At 36.2% G+C, this 27,842-nt stretch overlaps 1 protein-coding gene across 1 annotated transcript in view; it reads right to left on the bottom strand.

The window, feature by feature from the left end:
* rasgef1ba (RasGEF domain family, member 1Ba) overlaps positions 1-27,842 on the bottom strand; it is a 76,098-nt gene that overhangs the window by 22,596 nt on the left and 25,660 nt on the right. Inside the window, exon 3 of the mRNA XM_089130209.1 lies at positions 25,032-25,082. Within this exon, the coding sequence (XP_088986335.1) occupies positions 25,032-25,082 (51 nt within the window). The remainder of the gene's footprint in view (positions 1-25,031; positions 25,083-27,842) is intronic.

Here is a 27,842-nt window from a genome sequence, read left to right as displayed (position 1 = left end):
CATTCATTAAAAATAATTCAAAATGCTCCATTTTCACCAAATAATATTATGCCACGTTGGGTGTCATTTTGAGTTTTAAGTTTAACAAGTCAAATGGAGACATTCAGTACCCCAACAAACAGACATACCAATATCTAACTCAAGATTGACTTGCATCATATATGAATTCGGACTCAATTATTTGATGTAAGCCAACTAAAGAAAAGCACCAGTCCGACCAGCCTTCTCCATCCCAACTTTTAACTTCACAATCATAAAGAAAATATAATTAAATAATACTGGCTTCCAAGCAGGAACATGGATGGTAACCAATTCCAGACAAAGGGCAAAAGTAGGTCATCGCAGTCTGCTGCTTCTTTACTCATCATCATTCACAGAGCCTCATTAGCATGTCGTTACATCACAAGATCATCACATGGAAAAGTCAAAGCATGGAAAACACTGTGACTCAATGATCAGAATTAGCTTCCAAATGAGGAACCAGAAGCGTGTGTGTTGCTTCCTGACATTTAATATGTTACAAAAAAACTTTCTGTGAAATATATGACTCTGTAGTTCTCGTAAAAAATGTTTTTGTAAATTTGTTCACTAACAGTATTTAAAGTTTAGATTTTTAGCTTCTTGATTAAAAAAAAACAAACAATTCTACCATCTTAATTTGCTTAATTCACTATTAATATACTGTAGTATCCCAGTAGGTGTTGAACTTTTTTGTGAACATTTCTCTTTATGAAAGATTAATCCATAAATATCTAGGTTATTTATATTAAGTTGCACTTAAATCCAGCACTTTTCTAAACATTTACAAAACATGCTGGGATAGACACGATCAATTGTACTCATGTATAGACTTCTTCACAAACATACCAGGGAATCCCCAACTGGCAAGTAAAGAATGAGCGAGGCACTTTCCCAGTCGATTTCTCTTGATGGATTCAAGAGAAATATTACACTCTGCAATCTGATACAGACCACACAAGTGAACTCTCAACTACACAAGCCAGTTATAGTCAAATGCAACCTGACAATATCAAAACCTTATGGAAATACGACTGGATTTAATTTGTCAAGAATGTGGACCATATATACGTTTCCAGAGGAATGTCTGCAGCACAATTCTTTTTTCACAGTTGGCCTAGTTCAATGTTGGCGTGAGCCTGAGGAGAATGCCTTTATGTCTCTGTCTGACAAAACCACTCACATCCCAGAAATCAAAAAATAGGGCATCTCTAACTGCGGGAAGTGACTTTTAAGAAACCTTGATTTAAAGTTCAGTAAATCCAAAAAGTAAAAAAAAAAAAAAAAATTACAACAACAGTAAAAAACTTCTGTCGCAAAGACGTGCAATTCTTCTGAGGTGACCTCCGCACTGAAAACATATCATTAGGATACTGAGGCAGATAACAACCCATTGCACTCAGCCCTTAAGGTCACAAAGATATCCCCTCTCCCATCCCATTCTACAACAACAGAGGCCACGTGATTCAACATGTCATAGGTGGACTGGATAAGATCAAAGGACAGGTGAAACGTATTCTGAGAGAGTCAACACCAAATTACTGAAGCTGCACCAAATGTTGAAACGGTCATAAAATGAATTCATAGTTCTACAAATAATGTAATCATTTTATACATTATTAAGAATGTCTTCATATTAACATATTTTAATACACATGCAAACACAAGCATAAACACAACACTCTCCGCCCAGCAGGTGTCTGGGAGACTGGCTGCCAGCGGAATGAACCGGAAACCTGAAAGTATTCCCGGCTCCCACACACACTGAATGTCAAAGAACATGATCTCCCACCCATGTATCTTGGGGGTAAACAGAATCACATGATGCAGGGGCAGAATTTACTGTAATTATGCAAACAAGTCCAGATTACAATGTACAGCAGCACACACTATATTATTTATGCAGTATGAACGTTCACATTACTGGGATGCTTGCCATGAATTATGCAACATTTTCTTATCAGTTCCGACAAATATAATTAGCTCTCAGCCATCAACCAAATTGACCAGCTTTAGACATATAAGCTCTGAACTACATATAAAGACACATATATATCTCCTGTTACCATCTGGAGGCTACGGTGAGTAGGATGGGCTGCTGGTTTGTTAAGTCAGTCAGGGAGCAAAGGACTGTCCTGTGTCCATCTGTGACTTGGCTGTCTGAAGGAGCGCTGACATTTTAATTATCTTTGACTGAGGCAAGAGACTGAAGGCTGCAGTCTGGGAAAAAACTGCCTACAAAAGAGAATGGGTTATAAAACTGTCTAAATGAGAGGCGTATGAAATGACATATGTGGGTTTAAGCATGATGTCCAATAAAATGTTTGACCAAAAAAAAAGAAAAGAAAAGCTTTATTTTTTTAATTGACAGTGAGGAAAATGGACACTGACAAAGCAAGTCGTAAGCAAACTACCGTAAACAAAAAAAAGTGATGACTTTTGGAATTTTTAACTCTGAAAATGTCCAAATTATACATAATTAAAATGATATATAACTAAATATTTAATAATATACAAATTACTCAATAGACTCAAATCAAGTCAAAAGCAAGTCACATAATAAGCATCCTGGAAAAGAGCTCTGAGAACAGAGTTATGTGCTTTGGGAGGGGTCCTGAAGCATATAAGACAGAGCAGCTGGAAGACATTGCATGTGTGCATGTGGAGTGGCATAAATGTATGGGGGGGAAGGCTAGGAAATGGAGGAAACTAGAAGACAACACCCAGACAACCTCCCTGTGACCCACATACCCTCCCTTTTCCTCCCCCGTCTTCCCTCTCTACCTTCTGAGAGAAGGCTTGAAAGCTGACATTCCATCACCACCCCCCTCTGTCAAAACAAACAAGAAGACCACCTGAGGAAAGGGAATTGTTTTGTCACATTTTCAAGGGTCTAATCTTAACTAGTCAGAGGCCCACTTTATACGTCAGACCTTTGGGTACACAAGACATGCTTGAGAAATCAATGCTTGATTTTCTATTAAGAGTTATGTATGATGACACATTGCACTGAACGGAGGCATACGCATTGTTGTTTTGTCCTACTTTTGTCTTATGGGTGTTGTCTTTCATCAACAAGGGCTACGAAGACTATGCACTCAAGAAAAGGATTCCTCAGTGTCACGTAATTGAACAAATGCCACAAACAGAATTACGTCAATCATCACATTTATATGCAACGAAAACATTCAGAATTTGGTAAGTGTCATGTAAACACATCAACCAATATGAACAATAACATAATAAAGATTGGCTTAATAAAGATTAAAGGGATACTCCACTTTTTTGGGGGGGAAATAGGCTCATTTTACCTCTCCCCCAGAGTTAATCAGTTGAGTTTTACCGTTTTCAGATGTATTCAGTCGATTTTCTGATATTTAGAAGAATATCAGTAAACAGACAGTTTCTGGTCTCATTGACTTCCATAGTATATTTTTTTCCTACTATGTAACTCAATGAGACCAGAAACAGTCAGGTAACTGATATTCTTCTAAATATCAGAAAATCGGCTGAACGGTTTGACTTTGGGGGAGTTGTAAAATGAGCCTATTTCCAAAAAAGTGGAGTATCCCTTTAAGCCAATATTCTGGTTTCTAGAAATATGAATAAGACAGCAGGCACACAATACTATACCAATATTTATCATAATATTGGGTCATGTAATGACCTTATAGAATACTCACCATTGCGTAACATTCATTAAATCAGCATGGCTAAATAAAGGTAAAATGTGGGTTATATACAACCATTCAAAAGTTAGGGGTGAGAACTTTTTTTTTTTTTAAGAAATTAATAATTTTATTAATCTAGAATGCATTGAATTGATCAAAAATGATGATACAAATGTTTTCTATTTTAGATAAATCATGTTGTTTTATTCATCAAAAAAGTGAAATGTATAAGGGTTTTCCCTAAAAAAAACACACACATTAAGCCGCACAACTCTTTGATTAAAAAACTCTTTGAATTGATTATAATAATAAATGTTTCTTGAGCACCAAATCAAAAATTTAGAATGATTTCTGAAGGATCGTGACACTGAAGACTTTTAGCATTATTTCAGCAGTAATAATGCTAAAAATTATTTACAATATTACAATTTTACTGTATTTTTGATCAAATAAATGCAGCCTTGGTGCGGATAAGAGGAAGAACACATTTAAAAAAATCTTTCTGACTTCAAACTTTTGAATGACATTAGACACACACACACAAATATATAAAATTTCAACAAAGAAACATAATTTACATTTGTAACATTGTAATTCATGCTCTGTGTTGCTCTTGCATATAAACTTTTAACTAGAATATGGACCATAAAATGTCCCTTTAATCACAAAATGTGTATGTAAACATGGTCACATTATAATGAGGCAACACTTATCAGCACGAACAATTCACAGAGCTTCACCATGAGATTCCAGCCGCAGGTTTCAGAGAATGCGAGTTAGGCTAGATGATGTTGCCAGCAGACGGTCATAATGGATGTTCCCAGTAAAGGCTGGGGGCGGCCCGACTCTTCCCACCATCCCTGCTGAACAGCTGAACAGGCCCACTTGTGTGTTTGTACTGTTTGATTCATTCCACCAATGCAGAGGACACTTGCTCAGTCAACTGGCTGCATAGCTGCTGCTGTTTTTGTTTTTCAAAATCGCCCACTGAATAATCTCACATTATAGATAGGATGTCACTGGCACAGAATGAGATAAAACAAAATAGTCCACCACATAAAAGCTAATCTGTTCAGACTGCATAGGATCTGCCCCTTTTCATGGCCGTCCAAGTCAACAGATGACTTCTTCCCACTGCCCCTTCTTTCAGCCTGGGGCTCAACTGGCCGATCTGAGGCGGCCGAAATGTGAAGATGGCGTAATTCAGACCATTTATGTAACAGCATGTAGTCATTCATTAGAACTGGTCTCCACAAAAGTTTCTCTAGGTTGTGTTTGCCTATTCAAACGGGCCGCCAGACTGTCTGCTCTGACCCTGCTCACAGCCTTTCCTATCATGCCACCAGTGCCTGAAACAATGTAAGCGCAGATGGCAGGCATGCCACACCAAATGCCACACAAAGCAGTCCCAGATGGAGCCGGCCTAGGATTTATCTGCCTGATAAAAGAGTATGGAGAGATTGCACATTTTGGGGATTCAAAAAATAGCCAAATATCTGTGTAAGAACATATGACTTTCCGATCACGTCTCTCTTCTTTCGTCCAGACAAATTCTCTTTTTGATCTGCTAATGTTTAAATCTCCTGAAAAGGATGGGAAGTTAGACTGGATGGGCAATGCCACTATTATGCACTTTGGTACTGTTTTGGCTTCTCATATAGGAGTATGAGGCCTTTCTCTCCTTCCTATTTAGCTTTCACAGCCACTGTAAACATATGTTTTGAATATACAGTAGCTTTTCTTAAAATAGACATTGAGACGTGATCTGTAAACACAGCTGGTTGGCATCCCACATTCATGAAATTTAAGTGATCATAAGGTCTTTTTACACAATATGAAATAAGTTTTCCTAATAATATAGGGGTGACAGAAAAACAAAGGATTACAGTTCCTCACATAAATCTTCGGAAAGACTTCTCTGACATCTGTAAATGATTATAATTACAAAACATAACACTGTGAAATCACAAAATAAACAAAAAATGCTACAGTTAATATACAAAGTATATTCAAGAGAGGTAAAGCGATGAAAATTCTTCCTGAAATCCAACTCTTAAGAAAATATTGAGCACGGTTCAGCTGTATCGTGATTGTACGACCTAAACATTGCTATAACAAACACTTCTTAGTCTGAATGGATGTGGATGTTACGGTTTAAAATTGATTGTTACAATATGAAAAAAATATATATAAATACAACAAATCCTTTCAGAACAGAAATGCCCTGATTATTCCCCTGTGGTTTTTGTGTGGGAAAAGTGATGATTTGGTGATTCCAGTCACGTTCAAATGCCTGTGTGTGCTCATTTTCATGATGTGACGAGTGAAACGGAAGCAGCACAGCCCATCCCAATCACAGAGAGCTATCAACACACACACCCTCCCTATCATAATCTTTCTGCTTTGTGAAACAGTTTAGATTTCTCTAGTCCTGTATAGTTGACGAACCTGAATAGAAAAAAAAAAATAAATGTGATAAAAACAAACACAGGTACTGACACCTTATATTTTAAGAAAAAATATATACATACGTACGTGTGATGCATTCTGGGAACATCATTACGAGATATCAAACTGTATTTGCAGAAAACTGTTTTACAGTAAAACGACATCTCTTTTTAAAGCCTGGGTTATATTTAGATAGAAACACTAGGGGATAGATCTGTTTAAAAATAAAAGTTAAAGCATTCACAGAGACAGGTTTAGATCATGCAAAAACTAGTATCCCAAAGCATATTGATATTTACTGTATGCTTCAGTGAAACGCCTAGAAGGCAACAATAATAGAGCATGTTTGAAACCGTTGTCTGTTTAAAATAAATTCAAAGCCTTTACCATCATGTAGAGGAGGTCGCATAAAATATTTATTTGCAATAGGTGACCACTGTATGACACTGACATGAATTGTTAATTATTTGTGAATGGGGTATTGTATCAATTTTCAATAAAGTTTTGATGCAATGGTGCACTCTGCTTTTCAAAACTGTCACACCGCTGTTTTATCATGATAATCTTCCACATGTAGAACCGTAATCGAGCGATTCTCAGTGGTAGCATGATGTAATACACTCAAAAAAATAACACCATTCCTTTAACCCTCTGGGGTCCGAGGTATCGGCGGTGATACCAGCTCACTTTTTTCCTTAGTGCAAAAGAGACTCAAATTACTCTGTTGATTTTGATCTTACATATAAGTGTTACACATCATTCAAAACTGTTAAATGTCTTCTTTTATTTGTGTACACTCATATTAAAAACTAAATGTTGTGTTTTTCGTAAAATAAAGAAAATAAACGATGCGAGTTTTCCCTTCTCTCTCAATTTGAAGTTCATGAAACACGACATAAACTGATCTTTAAGTCAGCAAATACTTGCTACACACACGTGAGAGTTATGTCTTTACAAAGCTTTAAGTCTCCATTTTAGTCTCTCAACTGTAACGTGTAGTCCATGCTCTAAAAAATGCATGCTGGGTTGTTTTAACCAATGTTTGGGTCAAATACAAACCCAACCGCTGGCTTAAAGGGTTAGTTCACCCAAAAATGAAAATTCTGTCAGTATTTACTCACCCTCATGTTGTTTCAACCCCGTAAGACCTTCGTTCATCTTCGGAACACAAATTAAGATATTTAAGATATTAAGATTGCTCCTGCATACAGTCCATAGGCTTCTTGAGGGACTGGCTCTTGCTGTCCCCGAAAAGTCATTAAAGACATCGTTAAAATAGTCCAAGTGACTACAGGGGCTCAATCTTAAGTTTATCAAGCGACGAGAACACTTTTGTGCACAAAAAAACAACAAAAATAACGACTTTATTTCAACTATTCACTTCCTTCTCCATGAGCCTGTAAGTCAGTTAACGTAGTGTGATTGCGTAGAGCTACGTCACACGTAGGCTCACTATTGGCCGACGCTGGTCATGTGTGTGTGATGCGTGTGACGTACAATAACAGAAGCTTACGCTATTAAATTAGTAACCTGACTCGCGCAGAGGGAGAAATAAACGAATAGTTGAAATAAAGTCGTTATTTTTGTTGTTTTTTTGTCTTTAATGACTTTTCGAGGACAGCAAGAGCCAGTACCTCAAGAAGCCTATGGACTGTATGCAGGAGCGATCTTAATATCTTAAATATCTTAATTTGTGTTCCGAAGATGAACGAAGGTCTTACGGGGTTGGAACAACATGAGGGTGAGTAAATACTGACAGAATTTTCATTTTTGGGTGAACTAACCCTTTAAATTTTTGTTTATTTTTTAAACCCAACTGTTAGGTTTGTCCATATTTGACCGAAACATGGATTAAAACAACTCAACATGGTTAGAGTGTAGTTTCTGTTTTGTGTTTCAAGGACTTCTCGATTATTTCTTATTGTTTCCTTCTTCTTTTGTTCTTCTTTTTCTGTTTCCTTCGTTGTCATGGATTCTAAGTATGTTTACATTTGTTGTCTCATGCTGTGCCCTGAATTTCCCAACTTAAGTATAATGCATATACTATATGCCCTAAAAGTACATCATTTTCAGTGTGTAGCAGAAAGATTATATAGGCAAGCTTTGGGTCATTATAACTTTGTCATAATTGCATCTTTAAAAGACAGCTGTGTCATCTACACTCTAAAAAATGGTGCTGAATAGCACTAAAAGTGGTTCATTGGCTTGTAATCATAGGGGAACCACTTTAACTTTGTCATATGGTGCTATGTAGAACCATAAGAGGTGCCATAGAGCACGTTAACCACCCCAGAGAACCACTGAAGAACCGCTGAAGAACCAAACTGGGCTTAACTGGTTCTTTAAATGGCAGTGGTGCTATATAGCACCATGACCACCGCAAAGAACCCCCGAAGAACCGCTGAAGAACCGTTACGTGCATCTTGTCACCATTTAAACTGCCCTGTCATTAATCTTGGTGCAGTTAAAATCATAATCAATTTAATTTGGAGAACTCTCCTCATGTGTTTGCAAAATTATGCATATAAAAGTTAAAGGAGTCATGAACTGCATCCTTTTATTGTTTCATAATTTCCTGGGGAGAACTCATAATGGGATGACTTTTACTTCAAAAATTGTCAAAATTTAGAAATAAAAGGCATTGTTCTCCAGGTGAAGTCTATTGATGCTTTCCTTTTTTGTACTTTGGACTAATCCAAATAAAGTGAGTGCTTCAAAAATCTGTGATTTGTGTGGAGTGCTGGGACAGGAGAGGAGAGTTCTTAATTGTCAAACTGTAATTTCCTTGTTACTGTCTCCTTGACCCCTAGACTGGGAGGCACGTAACATTATTAAATCACTCAAACCCCTTAATCTAAACCTCTTTGTCTAACCATCAGTCTTGCACATCAAGCTTGTGCCAGTTAGACTGTCTGCTTCATGGTCCCCCAACAGACATTCTGACCAACTTTGGAACTACATGTCAATTTATTCTAACCCTACTAATACTCTGATGATAGTTAGAGTATTAGTAGACACACATCAATAATCTACAGTAGACATGTAGGTGCAACACTACTTATAGTCAAAAGGAAAAAAGGGACCATCAAAATACGATAAAATACGAAAAACGATAAAATCATGCCTGCGGTCCACCATGGTGCTAGAAAAACTGTCCGCACTTGATGTCAACTGAACACAACGTTAAGAGATCGCTGGATAAGGATAAACTTGTCAGAGCTTTTGCTCCAACTGTTGTTTGAAACAGGCCTCTGAATTGAAAAGGTTGTCTCTTACTTTATCCCTTCACCCATTAGATCCACAGAGATGGACATGGATGTCTGCTGGTTTTGCAGTGAGCACCAATGTGCTCCAATGTGCAATGGGTTGAGGGCAGTATTAGTCATTAGAGTGTACACAGATCTTCGCTTTGGATTCTAAACGGAAAAAAAGACATCCTGGTATCTTTGGAGCAGGCAGGGGTAGTAGCAAAATGGGATGCAGTAATAGTGATTCATTAGTTGATTGATTAGTCCCCACCTGTGCCTTGTTTTTCTCCACACTTTCTGCTGTTCATTGTCTGATAACTGGTTAGGTTATACATAAGTTATAGGTATATAGGTTTGTTAGTTTTTTTTTATTAATAAATATACTGCTGTGATTAAATCCTGCCTCTACTCTTCCTTGCTGCAACCACTGCTGACAACAACAGTGACACATGTTGTAGAGAGGCAAGTTATAAAGAGTAAAGTACAAGGAGTAAAACAACAGTAAATGCAAAGAATAAATACAGAGTATCACAAGGTACACAGAGTAAAAACATAATTAAAAGCTATATAGTAATAATATTATATGGTACTACTAGATAATATTGTAATACAACACTCCCTATTCGATTTCTATCTGTCATGGGGTTCCTGGCATAAAAACGATACATACGATTTTACACTAAATAATGTAACGACAATAACATGACAGCTGTTTATCAGTTTGTTTGTCTGTCTGTTAGCAGGTGCATAGTGAACTAAACTGCTTTCAAGATTGTACCCCTGAAAACTGGGCTCTTTGCTGAGGAGAACAATGTTGACCGAAAGCTTTCAAAGCCCAGCTCTGCCGGGACTCAAACCCCTGATTTTGTGCTGTCAGTCAAGTAACTTCCACCAGTCCAGCTGCCCATGTTCACTTTCTTCTCAGCATGCATGTCTGTACAACATCACTTTAACAACCAAGAGAGATAGCTTGCTGATATGTCTAGCTGAAATATAAATTGTAAGAAGGGAGTAGAGCTTGTTTTTCACAGTTGTTGTGATAATACTGTATAATGCTCATCTGCTCTTTCTGCGTAAATATTAAACTTTTTTACCATTAGAGAGCATATTGGCCATGCAGATGCAGAGTAAAGTGTAATGACGAGTGATGGTGTTGACAGTAGCTTGAGGAGGGTTCAAATCAACCGACACATTTATGAGTATCAGGAGATCGCATGCAGCTGTTTTGACTGATGGTGATATATCTTTTATCAACTTCGATGTAAAATATTTAGAATGTACTTGTTAAGGGATCAAATTCATGATTTAAATGTTAAATATCTTTAAGCTGACAAGTGTTCCTGTCCAGTGTCCAGTAATTGATTTAATACTTCAAATCAATATCACACTGTATTAGGTTGCAATAATAGTAAAGGCGTTTATATTACAGTAATGCTACTTCATTCAACATCCAGGGATGGATTCCTTTAAAAGCATTAAATGTAATAGTATGTATGGTATTATTATAAAAATTTCATGTTAATGCTGATGATAATGTTTTAATCCATTCCAACAGCGCATGTAAGAGTGACTTGAGCACTACAAATACAAAACTAAGTCTGTGCTGTGGGTTTTTCGGCACTCATTGCAAAGGAAGTATACTTTGAAAGGCTATAGTGTACTAAACTGTCTGCAAAACAGAGCTAACACAGAGAATAAAGTATACCTGGGCCTAATCAACTTCCTAGTTATTGCATTCAAAGGACACTTGTCATGGAAGTGACTGTGCAGGGTTGTGCATGATCAGTCACGAATGGTGCTTTTGGAACTCTATAGCTTCTCAATAAATAATGAATAAATAATTAATTATGAAGTTAAAGCTTTTTCACAGACATGACTCAAAATAATTTAGTGATGATGCAAAATAATTGTCCTTCTGAGGATCTTTATGTCCCAAGATGGGGGTCAGAACTTTTTCCAATGCCAGGCATTTGAAAGCTTAATATTTGTCTGATGACTACACTGACCTGTCCGTATGTCTATTTGGCTGTGTTTTGGAACTAACTGTGTTTTTAATAGCGGTTTCCAATGGTGACCACACTCTCTCTCAAGCCGCTTCCTGTTGGGTAACGTTTCTCTGACAGTTGTTTACAGAACAATGCTCAGACACGGTTTTATATGCTAATCAACAATACAACATGAAACAATATGAATTGACAAAAGTTGAAGATTCAAATTAGACTTTGACAAAGCTCATGAGCAACTTGCATAAGAACTAAAAACATACTTGCTCAAATTCATATAATAGTATAAAACATCTTTAAAATCTGGTTTAAAATGTAAAACATGGAAAAAAAATGAATCTATAAATCTGAATAAATCTGCCTCTCTGACTATTGCAATGCTCAGTGAGTCAGATTTGATGAACATGTATTTTATATATATGAATATTCAGCAGTTCTGAGAACACAACACAGACATAAAACTGAAACTGTACTTTCACTTCCTGAGAATGTGTAAGCTTCATGTTATGGCAACATTTGACACGGTGTAAATCCATAACATGATTTTCCCATATCTAGATTTGATATAGTTATGGCAACATTTGACACGGTGTAAATCCATAACATGATTTTCACATATCTACATTTGATATAGTCAAGTCAAAAAAGAGCTGTACAATGAAACATTGAGCATTTAAAAAAGAAAGCATAAAGAGAAACCATGCATCATACAAAATATAACATTATATGTATTATAACATAACCTATAACATTAAACAAAATACAATAAAAAGTCAAAATAAAAACCTATAACTAACCTAATCTAAAAGACGTAGAACAAATAAGATTTAAGACCAAGTCGCTACAATGGGCGAAATGTGATCTCACTTATTTGTGCCGGTAATAAGTCTCGTAGTTTTGCAATATACAATTGTGTTATTATTTTAGAGCATCTTTTATGAGTTCAGTCATTATTTAATTTTTACATTCATGTTTATTTGTAACATTATAGAATGGAAACAAAACAAAATGTATTGTAGAAGAACACCAACAAAACTAAAGAGCAATATCACAGTAACTACTTTTAAAAAAAAGCTACTTTTTCATTGAAACTGTCTGGCGGCTTTAATAACCCATAACTGAGGCCTTCTGCTGAACTTTCCAAAATTAAATCAGCACACTAAACCCTAACAAAAAAAAAACCTGTAGAGACAGACCTCTAAGCAAAGTTTGACAATAGCCTCTTGGCTCAGAGTTTCTAGCACGTCAATCAGACTCAGCAGAGAGGAGGAGCAAAAAGATGGGATGTTTTCTCATCCACACCGTAACCAGCTCGATTTTGTGGCATGGAACCCGTGAGAATTATTTCCACATATCAAAAAGCCAATAAATCTCTCACAAATTTAGCAGTTGGTGGGTGAATGAGTTTCTCAGCCGACGGCTACCTATTGCATTCAAAGGGCTGATTCGCTATGATGTAACTGGATATGAGCTCATTATGAGTCAGACAGAAAGAGAGGATTGAGAAGAGAATCGTGTATATGCTTCAGTAGGTTTGAAGACAAAGTGCTTCTTACACACATACACTCACACACGTTTGACAGTAATCGTTTTTGAGTCTCCCCCTTCTCTCATCTGTTGCCATTCAGACAGCAGTAAAAGCTGTGCCAGTGTCCCCAAAGAGACCTCCAGAAATACTCTCAGAAGTCTAAGCGGGGACAAAAACACTGGAGATTCACAGCATTCTCTCCGTACAATAAGAGTAAATGTTTAATGGTTAATTTGTCCCTGTCTGATCAGTGTTTGGGTTATTATACATGTCTCACACAAATTGTGCAATATGTAAACTTCCAGAATGTTCTCTACCACTTTGCTGTAAATCAGAGTATTCCAAGCCTATTTATTATATTCACTATATAAGTCCTGAGACCCACCAACTTACTTTTTTGTTTTTTAAATGTTTGTAGATTTGATTGGGCATTAGAGCTTCCTCAAAACTTCCTAAGACATCTGATAACAACAATAATGTTATATTTTATACGTATATGTGTGTGTGCGTGTGTGTGTGTGTGTGTGTGTGTGTGTGTGTGTGTGTAAATGTTATATAATGTGTAAATGTTATATAATGTGTAAATGTTATATAATGTGTGTGTACACAAACACGTATAGAGAACGGAATATATATTTAGAGATATATTCACATATATGGCTGATATTCTTAACTTTAATATGTATTATGATTATGTTAGCCTATATTATGAATATAATAAAGTCAGTAATATTAAGTCAGAAAATGTATCAATAACTGTATCATAACTCAGAGCAGCACATATATTCTGCTAAAAATGTTCCACAATAATACATAAATATGTTTAGTTTTCTTTTCTTAAAAACAAACTGAATGCAATCATGGTATTAATGTACTGTATTATGTTCTAATTCGTTTTTATTGAATGTATTTTAATATAGTTTTACAGATTTTTATCTTAAAGTTAAGTAGAACCCCAGTTGGAAATAACCACTAAAACATCCCCAAAAATCAGTTCTCTGTGTACAAGTACTTCATGTTGAAATACCCATGGATGCTGGCCTAGATTTCATTTACAGTTACAATGTAATTTGCCCGTTACTTGACAGTGAAAGTCACTTCACGCAGGGTGTAGAGTGGAAGACACACTCTAAGTCAAAGTCACTCAACTCCCATTCAACCACACAGTCATCCTCCTCTCATCATTTCCTTCTTGTCTCTGTCGTACTCTTCCTCTCAGCTCCATTAGTCACAGTGCTGAGAGCGCAGTCGGCCCCTGCACCTGTCCCCTCTGTTCTCACTCACACACCCGAGGGAACTGTTATTGCCCTGGGAAGAGTCGTCTGCTCGACTACTCTCTCTTCATCTCTCCATCACACACTGACACACTCACGCGTGTACAAAGAAAGTCGGGTCTGCTACGCCCGTCATACGCCTATCTCATGCAAAATCAGTACAATATTTATTTTTGGAGAGGGAAATAAAAATCGAATATTCAGATATTCCCATATGGATAGAATAAATGTCTTTGTCCTCTGATTTGTAGCATGTATAAAATGACAACCTCCATCAGGTGCTCCATTACATTCATCTCCTTCAAACATCAATTTATGTGAAGTCACAGTCAGTTTAATGTAATTGAAACTGACACCTTTTATGACTACCCATAATGTTTTGTCACATGTGTGCCTTTCAGTCAAATGGGGTGTTTTTTTTCTCTCTTTATTTTATAAGTGAACATACAGTTGAGCCTCTCAAGGTCAAAAATAATCTGCATGCGAAGCATATAACAAAAGCTATAGCAGATTTGATCACGTTAACAATGAGCATAAGCAATTTTATAAATGGCAGAATATATAATAAAAAATACTTAGAAAGCTTTATCTAATGAAGTATCTGTCAATTTAATTTTTGTATTAGGCAGACATACTATATGCCATGCATGCTTCAGCTGGTTGAGAGAAATCCAGGAGGATTATCATGGAGTCTGCCAGGCTTTGGTGCGCTGCCAACTGATGCAATGCCGCTCAGGCAATCTAACGATGATGCATTATGTAACGAGTCAGAACTTGTCATTAAGCCCTTCATTTGGTCTTCGTATATATAGCAGTTCTTCTCTCAAATCATGACCTAAAAAGTATTCTGTACAAAAAAGAACAAACAACAAAAACAATGCTGAATGCAAATAATACGATGCAACTAACCGTACAGTAGAGCATCATTTGAAAACTTGATCATGTTGTTGTTTTGTTGCAAATTCTGTGACCTGAAGTTAGACAAATAACATCACATACCAACATCCTTTATGAAAAATAATAATGTTTTCTTTGGGGTCAATTATATAAATAAACAATTTAAACTACTGTTCAACTTTGAGGTTGATGAGATTTAAGATTTTATTTGATGAAAAAAAAGAATTTCATCAGCCATAACTCCATTATTCACATGATCCTTCAGAAATCATTCTAATATGATCTGATTTGATGCTCAAGAAACATATATATATATATATATATATATATATATATATATACATATATATACATATATATATATATATATATATATATATATATATATATATATATTAACTTATGTATGATAAACACATTTGGTGTTAGATTGCCACTAGATCACTGGCTTCTAAAGCAAAACCAGTGAGAAGCACTCATATAGAGCAACTCTCATCTTTACCCTTCGGACATGTTCCTGTTGTTCTCAGAGTGAACATTCCTGTGGTAAGCTTCATGGAAGTTAAAGAAAGATGGTATATTTGTATGAATAACCTATGAGCGTGCTTCAGATTTAAGGACTTACTTGAATGTCAAATGACCATCTGCTTCAGCACAATGCTGTGATCAAGGAAAGCAAACCAGTTTTCCTCTTGCTTATAAGGTTTCTCTTTTATTTGGGAGGTGGAATGTATTCTTCGCTTTACAATCCCAAGGCCTGTACTTGAAGTTACCGGAAGTAACATTTTTCTATGTTTCCTTAATTCTTCAGCAGAAAGCATGTGCCCTTTTATAGTGTTTTTACAGACAAAAGGCAGTGCTCATTTTGGCACACAGCCTTTATACAATAAAGTAAATTTATCTTCTCGTGAAAAAAGATTTATGCGTCTGTCTCTGACAGCAAAGCTTTTGTATTAGTAGTGTTGGCACAAACACTGCAGCAGATCACATCAAGCACAAAGATGCGTAAAAAGAGTAGAGTGCCTACACAGTGATTTGACCAACCTTGTGTCAAAGAAAAATAATAGAAGGCTGTAAATTTACACTGCATTGACAATGTGAAACAAAGTGTTTGGTTGCGTGTGTGTGTGTGTGTGCGGAGCGCCCACATGCAAGCTGCTCTGCTCGTAAACATGGGGCCAAGTGACCTTCCTCTGAGGATGTTTGTTTTCCAAGGAAAGGCTGCTTTGATGACTAACTGACTCAGCACTTTTGTACAGGCTGCGTTATGCCCGTGTTATGGATGGGCTACCACAGCCATCAGACAGCTCACTGAATCTGTGAAGTGTGATTCTCTATGGCACACATTATCTTTCAGTCTTTAATGGCTGCTCAAATCGCTCTTTATTATTTGCATGCGTCTAACCTCTTCCCACTTGCATGCAGCAATCCACAAGGAAATGACTTTGGCTTAGAAACTTATGGTCCTGGCTTAGAAATAACACCGGCCAAGATAGCATTGAACAGTGTAATAGGATTCACAAAAATCTAAAGGGTTATTATCTAATTACATTGAACTATGTCATAAACCTGAGGCCCAGACTTTCTTACAGTGTGGCCTCAAAATATTTGACACTTAAACCACTCTTAAACATACATGAATTTCATTGCATTAGCCTAGGCAACAAAACTTTGAGTCTTTTTAAACCAGGTGGCAAACAATTAATGCTAGAGCTTGTTTTCAGAACTAATGTAAGTTTTGTCAGTTTAGTACAGGGCTTAAAAATGGAAAAATAAATCAATCGGTTCACACTTAACAGAATTATTATTTTGGCGTTTCTGTTCATGTGTTCCTTTAACATTACAGTTCTGAAACCAGTTTAATTAAAAAAAAAACACCTGTGCATTTTTATTTTATTTTATTTTTTCTGCCTGTACATTATACCAGAGCTTGAATAGAGCTTTATCCTAAATAGCTTTATTCTAGAGCTTGTGATTAAACCTCATAACTCCAGCAGATCCTCTAACTTTTGGCAAGACCTCATGCAAGACCTTGTTTGCAGTGTAAATGTAAATAAATAACTGGTCCTTAATCAAAAAATGATTGTAAAGGCTAATGTTTTATGTATTTGCATATTTGAGGAGCAGAGAAGAGAATCTTAGGGCCTCTTCACATAACGCGTCTTTTGCGTGCTCATAATATTGCGTCAAGCGCGGTCACGGTGAGTCCAAGGACGTCCGAGCTTCGAGATAAAAACATCTCAACTTTTCAGAATGCCACAAGCGCACCGTAGGTCACGTGACAAGAACCAAGCACAGCAATGATAGACGCCTCCGGATCGCCACCGCCCTAGCGCTTTGAAAAAAGGAGAATGCGGCGCGCCTAGAGTTTTCTACGCGTTTTAGGCGCTACATGTGAATAGCGCCTTAGCCTCGTATTTTCCCTCTAATATAGCCAATATAGCCTGTGAATAGAACTTCATCTTTTATAACACACAATTTTGTCCAAATGTATTAAACTACAGGACAAATGAAGAGTTCAGATGCAAAAGCCTCTAAATTTTCTTCTAGAATGATCATTTTTATCAAGCCTGTATATTTAAGTTCAGTAATTTCACTTAAATTGCAATGAAGATTACCTATTAATTGTCATTTAAGTGAAATTACTGAACTTAAATATACAAGCTTGATAAAAATGATCATTCTAGGAGAAAATTTCAAATGGCACTTAGAGGCTTTTGCATCTGAACTCTTCAAATGGAGCGCCCACATAGCTACTATAAACGTTGTAACTTGTAAGTTGATGAAAGGTGATTCTTAACTTACTGCCTCAGATGCAACTGTTAATGACTAACAAAACACAAATCTCGGACATTCGCTGCTGAAAAAACTCCAATTGAGCTTGAATTAGCAAAACTGTTATATACAATGACACACGCAAGTGTCTCATAATACATAAAGCCAAAATCCTAACTTTGACAACATAGTGTTTAATTATTTATGTATGCATAAAAAACCTGCATTGTAGCGGTTCTGCACTAACCTGCACTTTCGGTGGCTTCAAAACAAACACCACACTTGATATTACCTGCCACTCATTTTCATAATACTTAAACGGTTGCTGACATAGGCCTATCCTAGGAAAAACTCCTGAAATCCAAATGCCAGAGACTTGACAGCTGAGTGTGGGCATTTCACTGACGTTGGATGCCTCACATTTGCATGCCATTCTACATGAATTCGTTAGTAGTGAGAAAGAAAACTGAGAAAGAAATTAAACAAGTTTTAAAAGTGAAATGATGTGGAATTCACTACCTTCCTTTCTGAATCGACTGGTTTCACCTGATGACTGTCCATCAGATTCACTTGTAGCACATTATCATTCTACAAGCTCATATGAGTTTTCAGGCTCATAGAACCTGCATTCATTAAACAGCTGTCATGTGTCCGATTACATTGTGTCACAGAAAGAAATAGTACATTTTCCCCTGTGAAATCCCCACTTTCTCTTTTCATTTCCTCTTTATTTGAATTCTAAGAGAATTAAAGTTGTAGATAATGAAATCAACCAAATGTAGCCGTTAACCAGCAGACTGGAAACCTGGCATTATTGCATACATTTCTCTATTGAGGGGAGAAAATAACTTTCCATGACTCAAAATGTATACTCTGGATGAACTTCTGGGTGAACTTCTTGTATTGAGGGAATTATTTTTAACAAGAGAAAATGCAATCTAGACGGTTTATTCGTGAATAATTTGCCTTAGAATTTGCAATATTGTGTATTAGAGTAGATAAACTGAGGTATAGCTTTACCTAACTAAGCAGTGTACGCTTTAGCAGAGCCAATAATGGTACGTTTAGCCTGAAGGATTTATTAAAGGTTTCTTTTTTTAAATTCTTTGCCCTTTTCTTTTCAGTAAAAAGAGAAAGTTAATGTTTTATTCATGCTGTACCGTAGCCTGTGGCAAGCTAAGGATTTTTCGGTGAGATTAGATATGTTAAGTCATTTGTTAAATTGTTCAACAGGATAATAGGCTTCGAATTTGCATGCAGGCATTGCCTTTGATTGCTTCATGTTTACAAATCTTTCCAAGACAAACTGTAAGTCTGCAGCAGCAGATAATCACTTTCTTCTCCTGTGGGTATGACAAGCTGACCTGTATGGAAATGTGCACTTTGCATCCACTATTATTTTGAAAGGATTTTTAGGTCCTGTGTGGTGAAAAATGGAACAAATAAACTCTTTATTGTAAAAAAAAAATTGCCTCAACTATGTATACCGATGAGCCAAAACTAGCCTAATATGATTTGTCATAACATTTTGGCCCTTGTCAGTGTTGCTCACATCTAGATCGCCTAGTTTTGAGTTCTTCATGGTTATGACCTGAGACCAATGTATGAAGAGTGTCCAGTTGGAGGACAGATATTTATTCTTCACTCAGGAGACAGTGACTTTTATCTTTGGTGTACTTTGAGTGTCATGCTTAGACCACAAATGTGATAAACTCCACACACACAATCAAATTTCCCTTATTTCCAGCTAAAATATTACGTTTGCAAGAGAAGGCCCACATGTGTGAGATGCTCCTAATGTTCAGTTTAAATGGAGGTTGGAGCAGGCTTCACTCAAAGTTTATACTTCAATTTATTTTAAGAGTGCTGGCCTAATAATGATAGTGCATGTATGGAAGAGAGAGGCCGCACTTTGCATATACAGTTTTATTATACACAAACAAATGTTCAAACAAATGTTTGTGTATAATAAAAACTGTATATGCAAAGTGCGGCCTCTCTCTTCCCTAATGTTCAGTTTGAAATGCACAAATGAGGCTCTTAACTGGTAATTGGTGTTTAATAACAAGTAAATTGAGTTTGACTTGAATGTGTTGCATGGGGAAAATTTAAAATAATAAACATAATAAGGTAAACTAATCTTATGTTAAGAAGATCAAGCTCTAAATATGGCATGTGAGATTTATGCCGTATTTTTAAATTTTAAGCATGTGTTGGAATTCATTAAAATACTTTTGATCAGCTTTTTTGTTTTTTACTGAACCAGAGATAGAGGATTCACAGTTCAGTCATTCTTTAAAACTTCAAAAGGGGATGCTCTCATAAATAGTTAATTGTATGCCTCATTTGTTGACTGAAAAGTGCAAAATAAATGTGAACAGTTAAATTAAACTTGGAGTTAGACAAAGCATGCTCTCTGATACATCAAAGATGAGGGTTAGAAGATATTGTCCCATGAAAAACATCATCATCATCTACTACTGAGTGACAAATCATATTTATCACTCAAAAGTATGATGATGATGATAATGATGTTGTTGAATGTTGGGTCATAATTTCAACTGTTTATCTCTAATTACTTAGTATCTCAATTTCTACTTTTGATATAATTAATGTAGTCATTTTTATGTAGTAAAAATTTGATGAGTTTTTATGTAGTAATTATGATTAAAAAATATTTTGTATGTGGCAGAAATGAGCTTCTATATTAAAATAGATATGAAGTCCTGACTCCTGACCAAAATGAAACACACTCTCACAAACATGCACAATCATGATTCAAATACAGAACTGTTGAACATGTGAGGTAATGAGTAAAACATCACTAGTTAAACTAACATATGCCAATAAACCACAGAGGTATTATCAATGCTGCGATGTTGTCTGAAAATGATTTCTCTGTAACACTTTACAATAAGGTAAATTAACATTAGTACCTTAGTTAACATGAACTAAGAATGAACAATATTTCTACAACATTTATTATTCTTAGTTAATATTAATTTCAAAATTGACAAATACATTATTAAAATCCAAGGTTGTATTTGTTAAAAGGGATACTCCACTTTTTTTGGAAATAGGCTCCCCCAGAGTTAAACAGTTGAGTTTTACCGTTTTCGAATCCATTCAGCTGATGTTTTGATATTTAGAAGAATATCAGTAACCAGACAGTTTCTGGTCTCATTGACTTCCATAGTATATATTTTTTTCCTACTATGGTAGTCAATGAGCTGGTAACTGACAATCTTCTAAATATCAGAAAATCGGCTGAATGGATTCGAAAACGGGAAAACTCAACTGTTTAACTCTGGGGGAGTGGTAAAATGAGCCTATTTCAAAAAAAAAGAAGTGGATTATCCCTTTAACATTAGTTAATGCACTGTGAACTAACATGAACAAAGGATGAACAGCTATATTTTTATTTACTAACAAAGATTAACTAATACAGTAACAAATGTATTGATTATTGTTAGTTCATGCTAGTGTTAACTAATGAACCTGATTTTAAAGTGTTACCGATTTCTCCTCTTTTGAAGACACACCGGTTCAAAGGAGGCATGTGGGCATAAAAGCTTTTCCTGTTACCATAGCAATGGAGTCAGCCACATGACATCAAATAAACGCTTTTGACGGTAGCTACTGGTGACCTAGAAAACCTACTGAATACGAGGACCCACAGGGCATCAAAACCAATTTCTCACGGAAGAAGAAAAACTCAAACAAACACAACTGAGGGGAACAAAAAAAAACAAACAAACATGAATATTCTATTTTTAAGGAACAGTTTGAGATTTGTCAAAAAGTATATTAAACTTTCTATCATATGAATTTCCAACAGACAAAATATTGTATGATGTATTAAACTATAACCCGACTATATATATATACAGTATATATATATATATATATAACACATTATGAAGTTAACATTAAAAAAAGAAAAGGTATTTCTTGTAAGACCCTCTCCAACTTCCCTGCCATGTGGTCACTACTATTATTCAGACTGTGTACGGATGTGTTCAAAACTGGTCCAGTGAATCAGACACCTCCCCCTCAAAACTCCTAACCACTGATTAAAATTCCAGAGCTCCAGCAGTGCTGCCCTGCCACTGTCATGGGACACCAACCAAAATTAACAACCTCTGGTAGCTAGTCAATCATCAGTCAAATGCTCATGAATGATACACCAATGCAAGACAAATTGTCCATCGCTTCTAATGCACTTGCTATGACCAGAGAGCATGTGATTCTTGGTAGCACTTTATTTTACAGTCCTGTTTCGCATGAACATACTATTTAGGCAACTTTGTTAAGCCACTAACTAGGTACTAACCCTGAACGTAGCCCTAAACCTTATGTAGTTACCTTACACTACTCGGTACTTTTGTAGTTAAGTACACTGTAAATACATTAAAAGTGCACGTAGAGTAAAATAAAGTACAACCTGATTCTTTTTCTTTTTAATTATTAATTTAAACAGAACATTTGCACCAACAACAGACATTGTCCGGTCTGTTATGCATTTTGCAACAAACAGACTAAGTCCAATAATAAACTGCTGAAAATATTCCTATTCCATATTAAACACTACCAATTCTAAAACAGTAAATATATTTAGGCAATTTCACACTTACAATTCTGCGGTTATGATGTCACCAGAGATCACACATAATTACAGATGTGCTAATAAAGCAGGCAACCAGAATACTGCGATATTGACAATGCTTTTATACAACAGCATAAACACAAAATTTATATTTAATAACTTACATTTTAGATACAATATTGCCTGTTACTTTGTCTATTTGTGCTCCACCAATGAAAATAGCTCTAATCTGTGTTTTTGATTGAATAATTTGGGGCAATGACCCACTGGCTGTGTCGGAAATCACCCCCTATACCCTTAAATAGGGTACTAATGGACAGCCATTTGTAATTGTGTCTGAAATCATAGTGGACATTATCAAGTGCACTCATTCAATCCCACAGTGCACTGCAATAGCGAGTGTACAACCGATGTACGCTCAACGGCTAGAGAATACCCATAATGCACTGTGCCTAATTAATTTCCTGCGTCTGACCAGAAGATGGTGCCTGCAGCTGCTGGTCCGAAGTGGCTACAGCGTAATATCATACATACTGGTATAAATTCCTTTTAAATCGATTATTAAATTGTTTTATGATGGACTCTTAAAGCATCACAGACCCAATGAAATTCAAGGACCAGAACTAACTGTCGTAAAAGGTCACAGCTAAAATAATTTAAAATCCACGTTGTCTATAATATCAAGTCAAAATGTTTGATTTCTGCACTCACATAAGGTGAATATAAGGTCACTGTGAACTACAAGGCCAAAGACAATCTTAAGACATTCTTTTTTTAAACAAATCACCCATGATCTGCCTTCATCCCTATAGCAAACAGACCATGCGTTACAGCAGAGAAGGTGGATGAGAGATCTTAAAACGTTAAGTTTGCAGAGAACAAAAGCACTGCAAAAAATCAATTTGGTTTTGGCACATTGTTATTGCATTAATCCTTAAAGCTCATCTCATTGGAGTTAAGCCTTCTGCACTGATCTCATGTGTGGACTGACTCTGGTGCACAGTCCCATGGAGAAAGCCATTGTTCAACACGCATACGTTAGCATAATATTAGGCCTTGATCCTCCGGTGTGTCTGTGGGCAAGTTGGATTCTCCCAGGTTTCATTAGGCAGAGAAACCATGCCTGGTGCCTTAAACTTTACTGAATACAAAATGATCTCCAACTGTGAAAATCCACAGGACCTAGGGATGTAACGGTACCAAAATCTCAGTAGTCGGTACGATAACATTAAAATTTTACGGTTCTCTCTGTACCAATTTCAGTACCACAGCAAAAATGTATTTAACTATTTGAAGAAAATATTCAATTCAATTCAATTACAATATACAAAAATATTGATGATATTGAGAAATATTGCTTCTAAAAAACATCAAGCGAAAAATAAGCAACCTTCTACGCACACATTATTATTAGAAGTTAAATCTATTGTACAGTAGCCTAAGATAATTATTTCTGTCAATTTCAAGTTAAAGTTTCAAGTCATATCAAGTTAAACCAAATATTTATTTTTGACGGGTTGCCGCGAAGACCTTTGAGTTTGCGTGTATGATATGACGATAGTTTTTCTCAAATTAAACGGTAAAATGCTCATAAAGTGATTCTCGGAGATTCATTGAATCATGAATCATGAATCATGTCATCATAACGTGAGGCAGCAGAGACTGAAAACAGAGCGAGTGTAACTCGTGCTTCAGTGTGTGTGTGTGTGTTTGTGTGTGAGAGAGGTAAGTTAAACAAAAGATCCATAAGCAAAAGATCCATATTTCCGATTAATGTGGAATAAAGGTCAATAATATATGCTTTTGTTATTGTATGAGAAAGCGACCCCTAGTCGCGAAAAATCCTGCATATTGCACCTTTAATAATAAAATCATAAATCATGTAAAAATGCAAGCAAACATTTAATAAATTAATAAAATGCAGAGTTTTTTTTTGTTTGTAAACAAATACCACACACAAAAGTGGTGCAAATGTTCACCACTGGTTCTTGATTTACATCCTGCACTACTCATCCCCAAAATTTTTACACACAAATGAGAGGTCAGTAAAGAATATCACAAGCCATCAAGGGGCAACATGACGAACCGTTATGACAAACTGATTGTTTTTGATAAATAAAGAATGTAGCTGTCTGTGACCTCATGCACTTGGCTCCATTAGTAACTGTACATTTGCTACTTGGCAAGCTTTGCATTCCTCCTGATTCTGTACCAACTCTGTCTGATGTGGTTAATTAGTCAAGATTGAATATCCGTGCTGGCTGGCCAACAAAGCAAAATGGGAAACTTGTCCAGAACTAAAATATTCTCCATTTCAAAAGTTAAACACAATCTCGGGATTTACAGAAACAAGAGTATTATGTTAATAAGAAGCTACAGTATCAGTGACCATATATATATATATATATATATATATATATATATATGTGTGTGTGTGTGTGTGTTGCATAAAGTTGTGTTAAATAAAGTTGTGTTGCAATGCCCAAAGGCTTAGTGAATTGAAAACCTAAGATGTTCTTCAAACAATAATACACATAGGATAAAGAAAATTGGATTTGCTTACTGCATTGTGATCCCCCAGTGGTTTTTCAATCAGTGTCCCAAATATGGTAGGCTGCAAAAGAAAGTAGAAAATCCATCAATCAATAGAGGAACACAAAAGTTGACACACAGTTCATGAGCAAACGTGCAACAAGATAAACTTTCCTTTTAAATTAAATGAGGATGTAAACATCACATGATTCAGATGGTTCATAATAAAGGTTATCAGCGATTTCAGGCCCAAACTTAAATCATCACATTCATCTAATCTTTCCTAACGATCCGCTTGCTGCCCTCCCCATAAGCAGGCTTTCATAAAACGCATCTCTGAAGGCAGCCTAGGCTCTGAGATCTGCACACAAAAACAAATGGGAACAACCACTAAAATCAAAATAAACAGTGTCAATCACCGATTGTTCATTTTTGCGCTCATGCACAGCGCCTGTGTGCGAAGTCGGAGCTGAAGAATAAGTCAGCGTCTATCAACCCTATGATATCAACGGACCAGATACATTTAACATGGAAGAGGCAATCCCCAAGAAGAGAAGGATAGGGCCAGGGAATACCGTCATTTTTTGTCAAAGAAACAAAATAATAATCGGGAAGGCTTTTGAAAGGTGGAAAGAACTCAAAGAACTGAAACATTTTAATTCGGACGCCAAGGTTGCAGTGTTTCTTTTGGACCGGTGAGTAGCTTCTAGAGATGACTTTTTTTGTATGTGAACTGTGTGTGAAAATATAATTCTTTAAAAAATATGACTGAAACGTGACTTAACTTGGATAGCTCTAGCAAATATCAGATTGTAGGGATTTAGTGTATGTGAGTTTTTCATGATGCACGAAACGGGAGGGAGGGGCGAGCTAACTTGGTTTGTTTGGGATCTCGCTTCAAACACAAACAGAAGTGACGTCCCCCACAATCGCTGATACAAGCTTTATGCAAAGCCAGAAAAGCTTTGAAACTAGAAAAAGACAGATGTGAGAGAAAATATTGTGTCAAATACACAGTTCCTTGTTTTTATAAAAACTTTAAAGCTTAAAAATGGTTGACCATTGCATTATTGTTTGCCTTTAACTGAGCTTGGAATAATGATTTATTAAACAGATTTTGCACACACTTGCACGCAAGTATTTTTTTTTTCTTCACAGCCAATTCTGGCATCCAAACAATATCATGGACCCTATTCTAGTATCTAAATATTTGCCTATGCCTATGCTTAGTGCATTGTGTCGTGATACTGACACATGACAAATTGCAAAATTGGCAAGATAATAATAAAACTGGCAAGAGAGATTGTTTTAAGAACTTTATTGAACCGATTCATAATTAAGCAATCATTATGGCCAAAATCAACCTTTTTGAGAGCATAATTAATAAATCAGACTGATTACTGCAGTGTCACTGCATGTAGTGGAGTAATATTCCACAGAACAAGGTTTCCTGAGGCTGTTGTCCAGAACACAGGACGCTTCAAATGTTACAACCCCGGTGATATTTAATGACTGTGGCTGAGGAAGAATGACTATAATAAAAGAGTGGAATTCATTACTTGTGTGAGCAGCTGTCTATGTCAAGATAAATGGAAATTGTGTGACAGATGAAAAAGAAGCTTGTTTGGCTAATTGAAGTCTAGACCTTCAAATAAGAAATGAGACAAAATGGCAGAATGCATCTCGCCCTGCAAGTCCATCGGTCAGTGATCCAAAGCAATTAACAAAACAACAGTACAGAGTTACAGCACCCGCTGGCTCCGGCAGAGAATGAGAAAATGACAGAATAGGCAGCAAAGCAAGTCATGCATGTAATTAAAACCATTCCACTAATACAACGGCTGGAATCATAATGGGCTACACTAACAATCCTTCTTCCCCAGCAAACTACTTGAGTTGCAAGTCCTGTCTTGCATTTTTTGTAGTTGGCTGGGTCAAAAAGGTAATCCATGTTGACTTAATCAGAAGGATGTTTGGAGTTTGGCACAGCTGGAAAGAGCGTGATCTCATGTATAATCTGAGGGCTGAATCATTCATCGGCCTATTAATTATAATCCGTCTTCTGTTCCACATCCTGTTTTTAATGCTACATTTTTGAGCTCAGAATTAATGGTGACACTTTAAAATCAAGTTAATGCAATATCTAAAATAAAATAACAATAATCAATATATTTACTCAACTTACTATTGTGTTTTTAAAGATTAAATTCGAATTGGACTTAGATAAAAGCAAAGGTAATTCAACTGCAAAAATAGGAGTAAAAGACCATAAACAATTAAATATCCACCAATACAAATACATTTAAAAATCTCCAGTATCGACTGATAAGTACTATGGTACCAATATATTACAGTTACAATAATATATTTATAAATTATCATTAATCTATATCAATAACTTCTGTAAAGATTTGTGGTGTTTAGTTCATGATATCTATTCCAAAGTGTTAAGAAATGCGTGTAGGGACTAACTTTCGGCCAACATGCCTGGCTTAACCATCTACTTCAGTAACCTCCAAGTGTGCTACTCCACATCAACCGCTTCAACTGGGTGGTACCAACAGCAGAAGAGAATAGCCATGGGTTGATCATTCTACCCAATTCTCTTCACCTCAGCCTTTGAGGTCATCCTAGAAGGAGAAGGACAGATGGGCAAAGGAATCAGATCGCCAGCAGGACACTAATAGACTCCTAAAAAGATTCAAGGAACTGTTGACATGGGCCAGGATGAAGATAAAGCCATACAAGTCTCGCAGTGTCTCAATCCGCAAAGGAGCCAGGAGAGACGAGTGGATGCCGAGGAGATTCCACGCCTGACAGAACAGCCGGTGAAAAGCTTGGG

The sequence above is a fragment of the Pimephales promelas genome, chromosome 4 (genome assembly GCF_988280905.1).
Source record: "Pimephales promelas chromosome 4, fPimPro1.hap1.1, whole genome shotgun sequence".
Taxonomy (NCBI): domain Eukaryota; kingdom Metazoa; phylum Chordata; class Actinopteri; order Cypriniformes; family Leuciscidae; genus Pimephales; species Pimephales promelas.
This window is presented reverse-complemented; position numbering and strand designations above follow the sequence as displayed.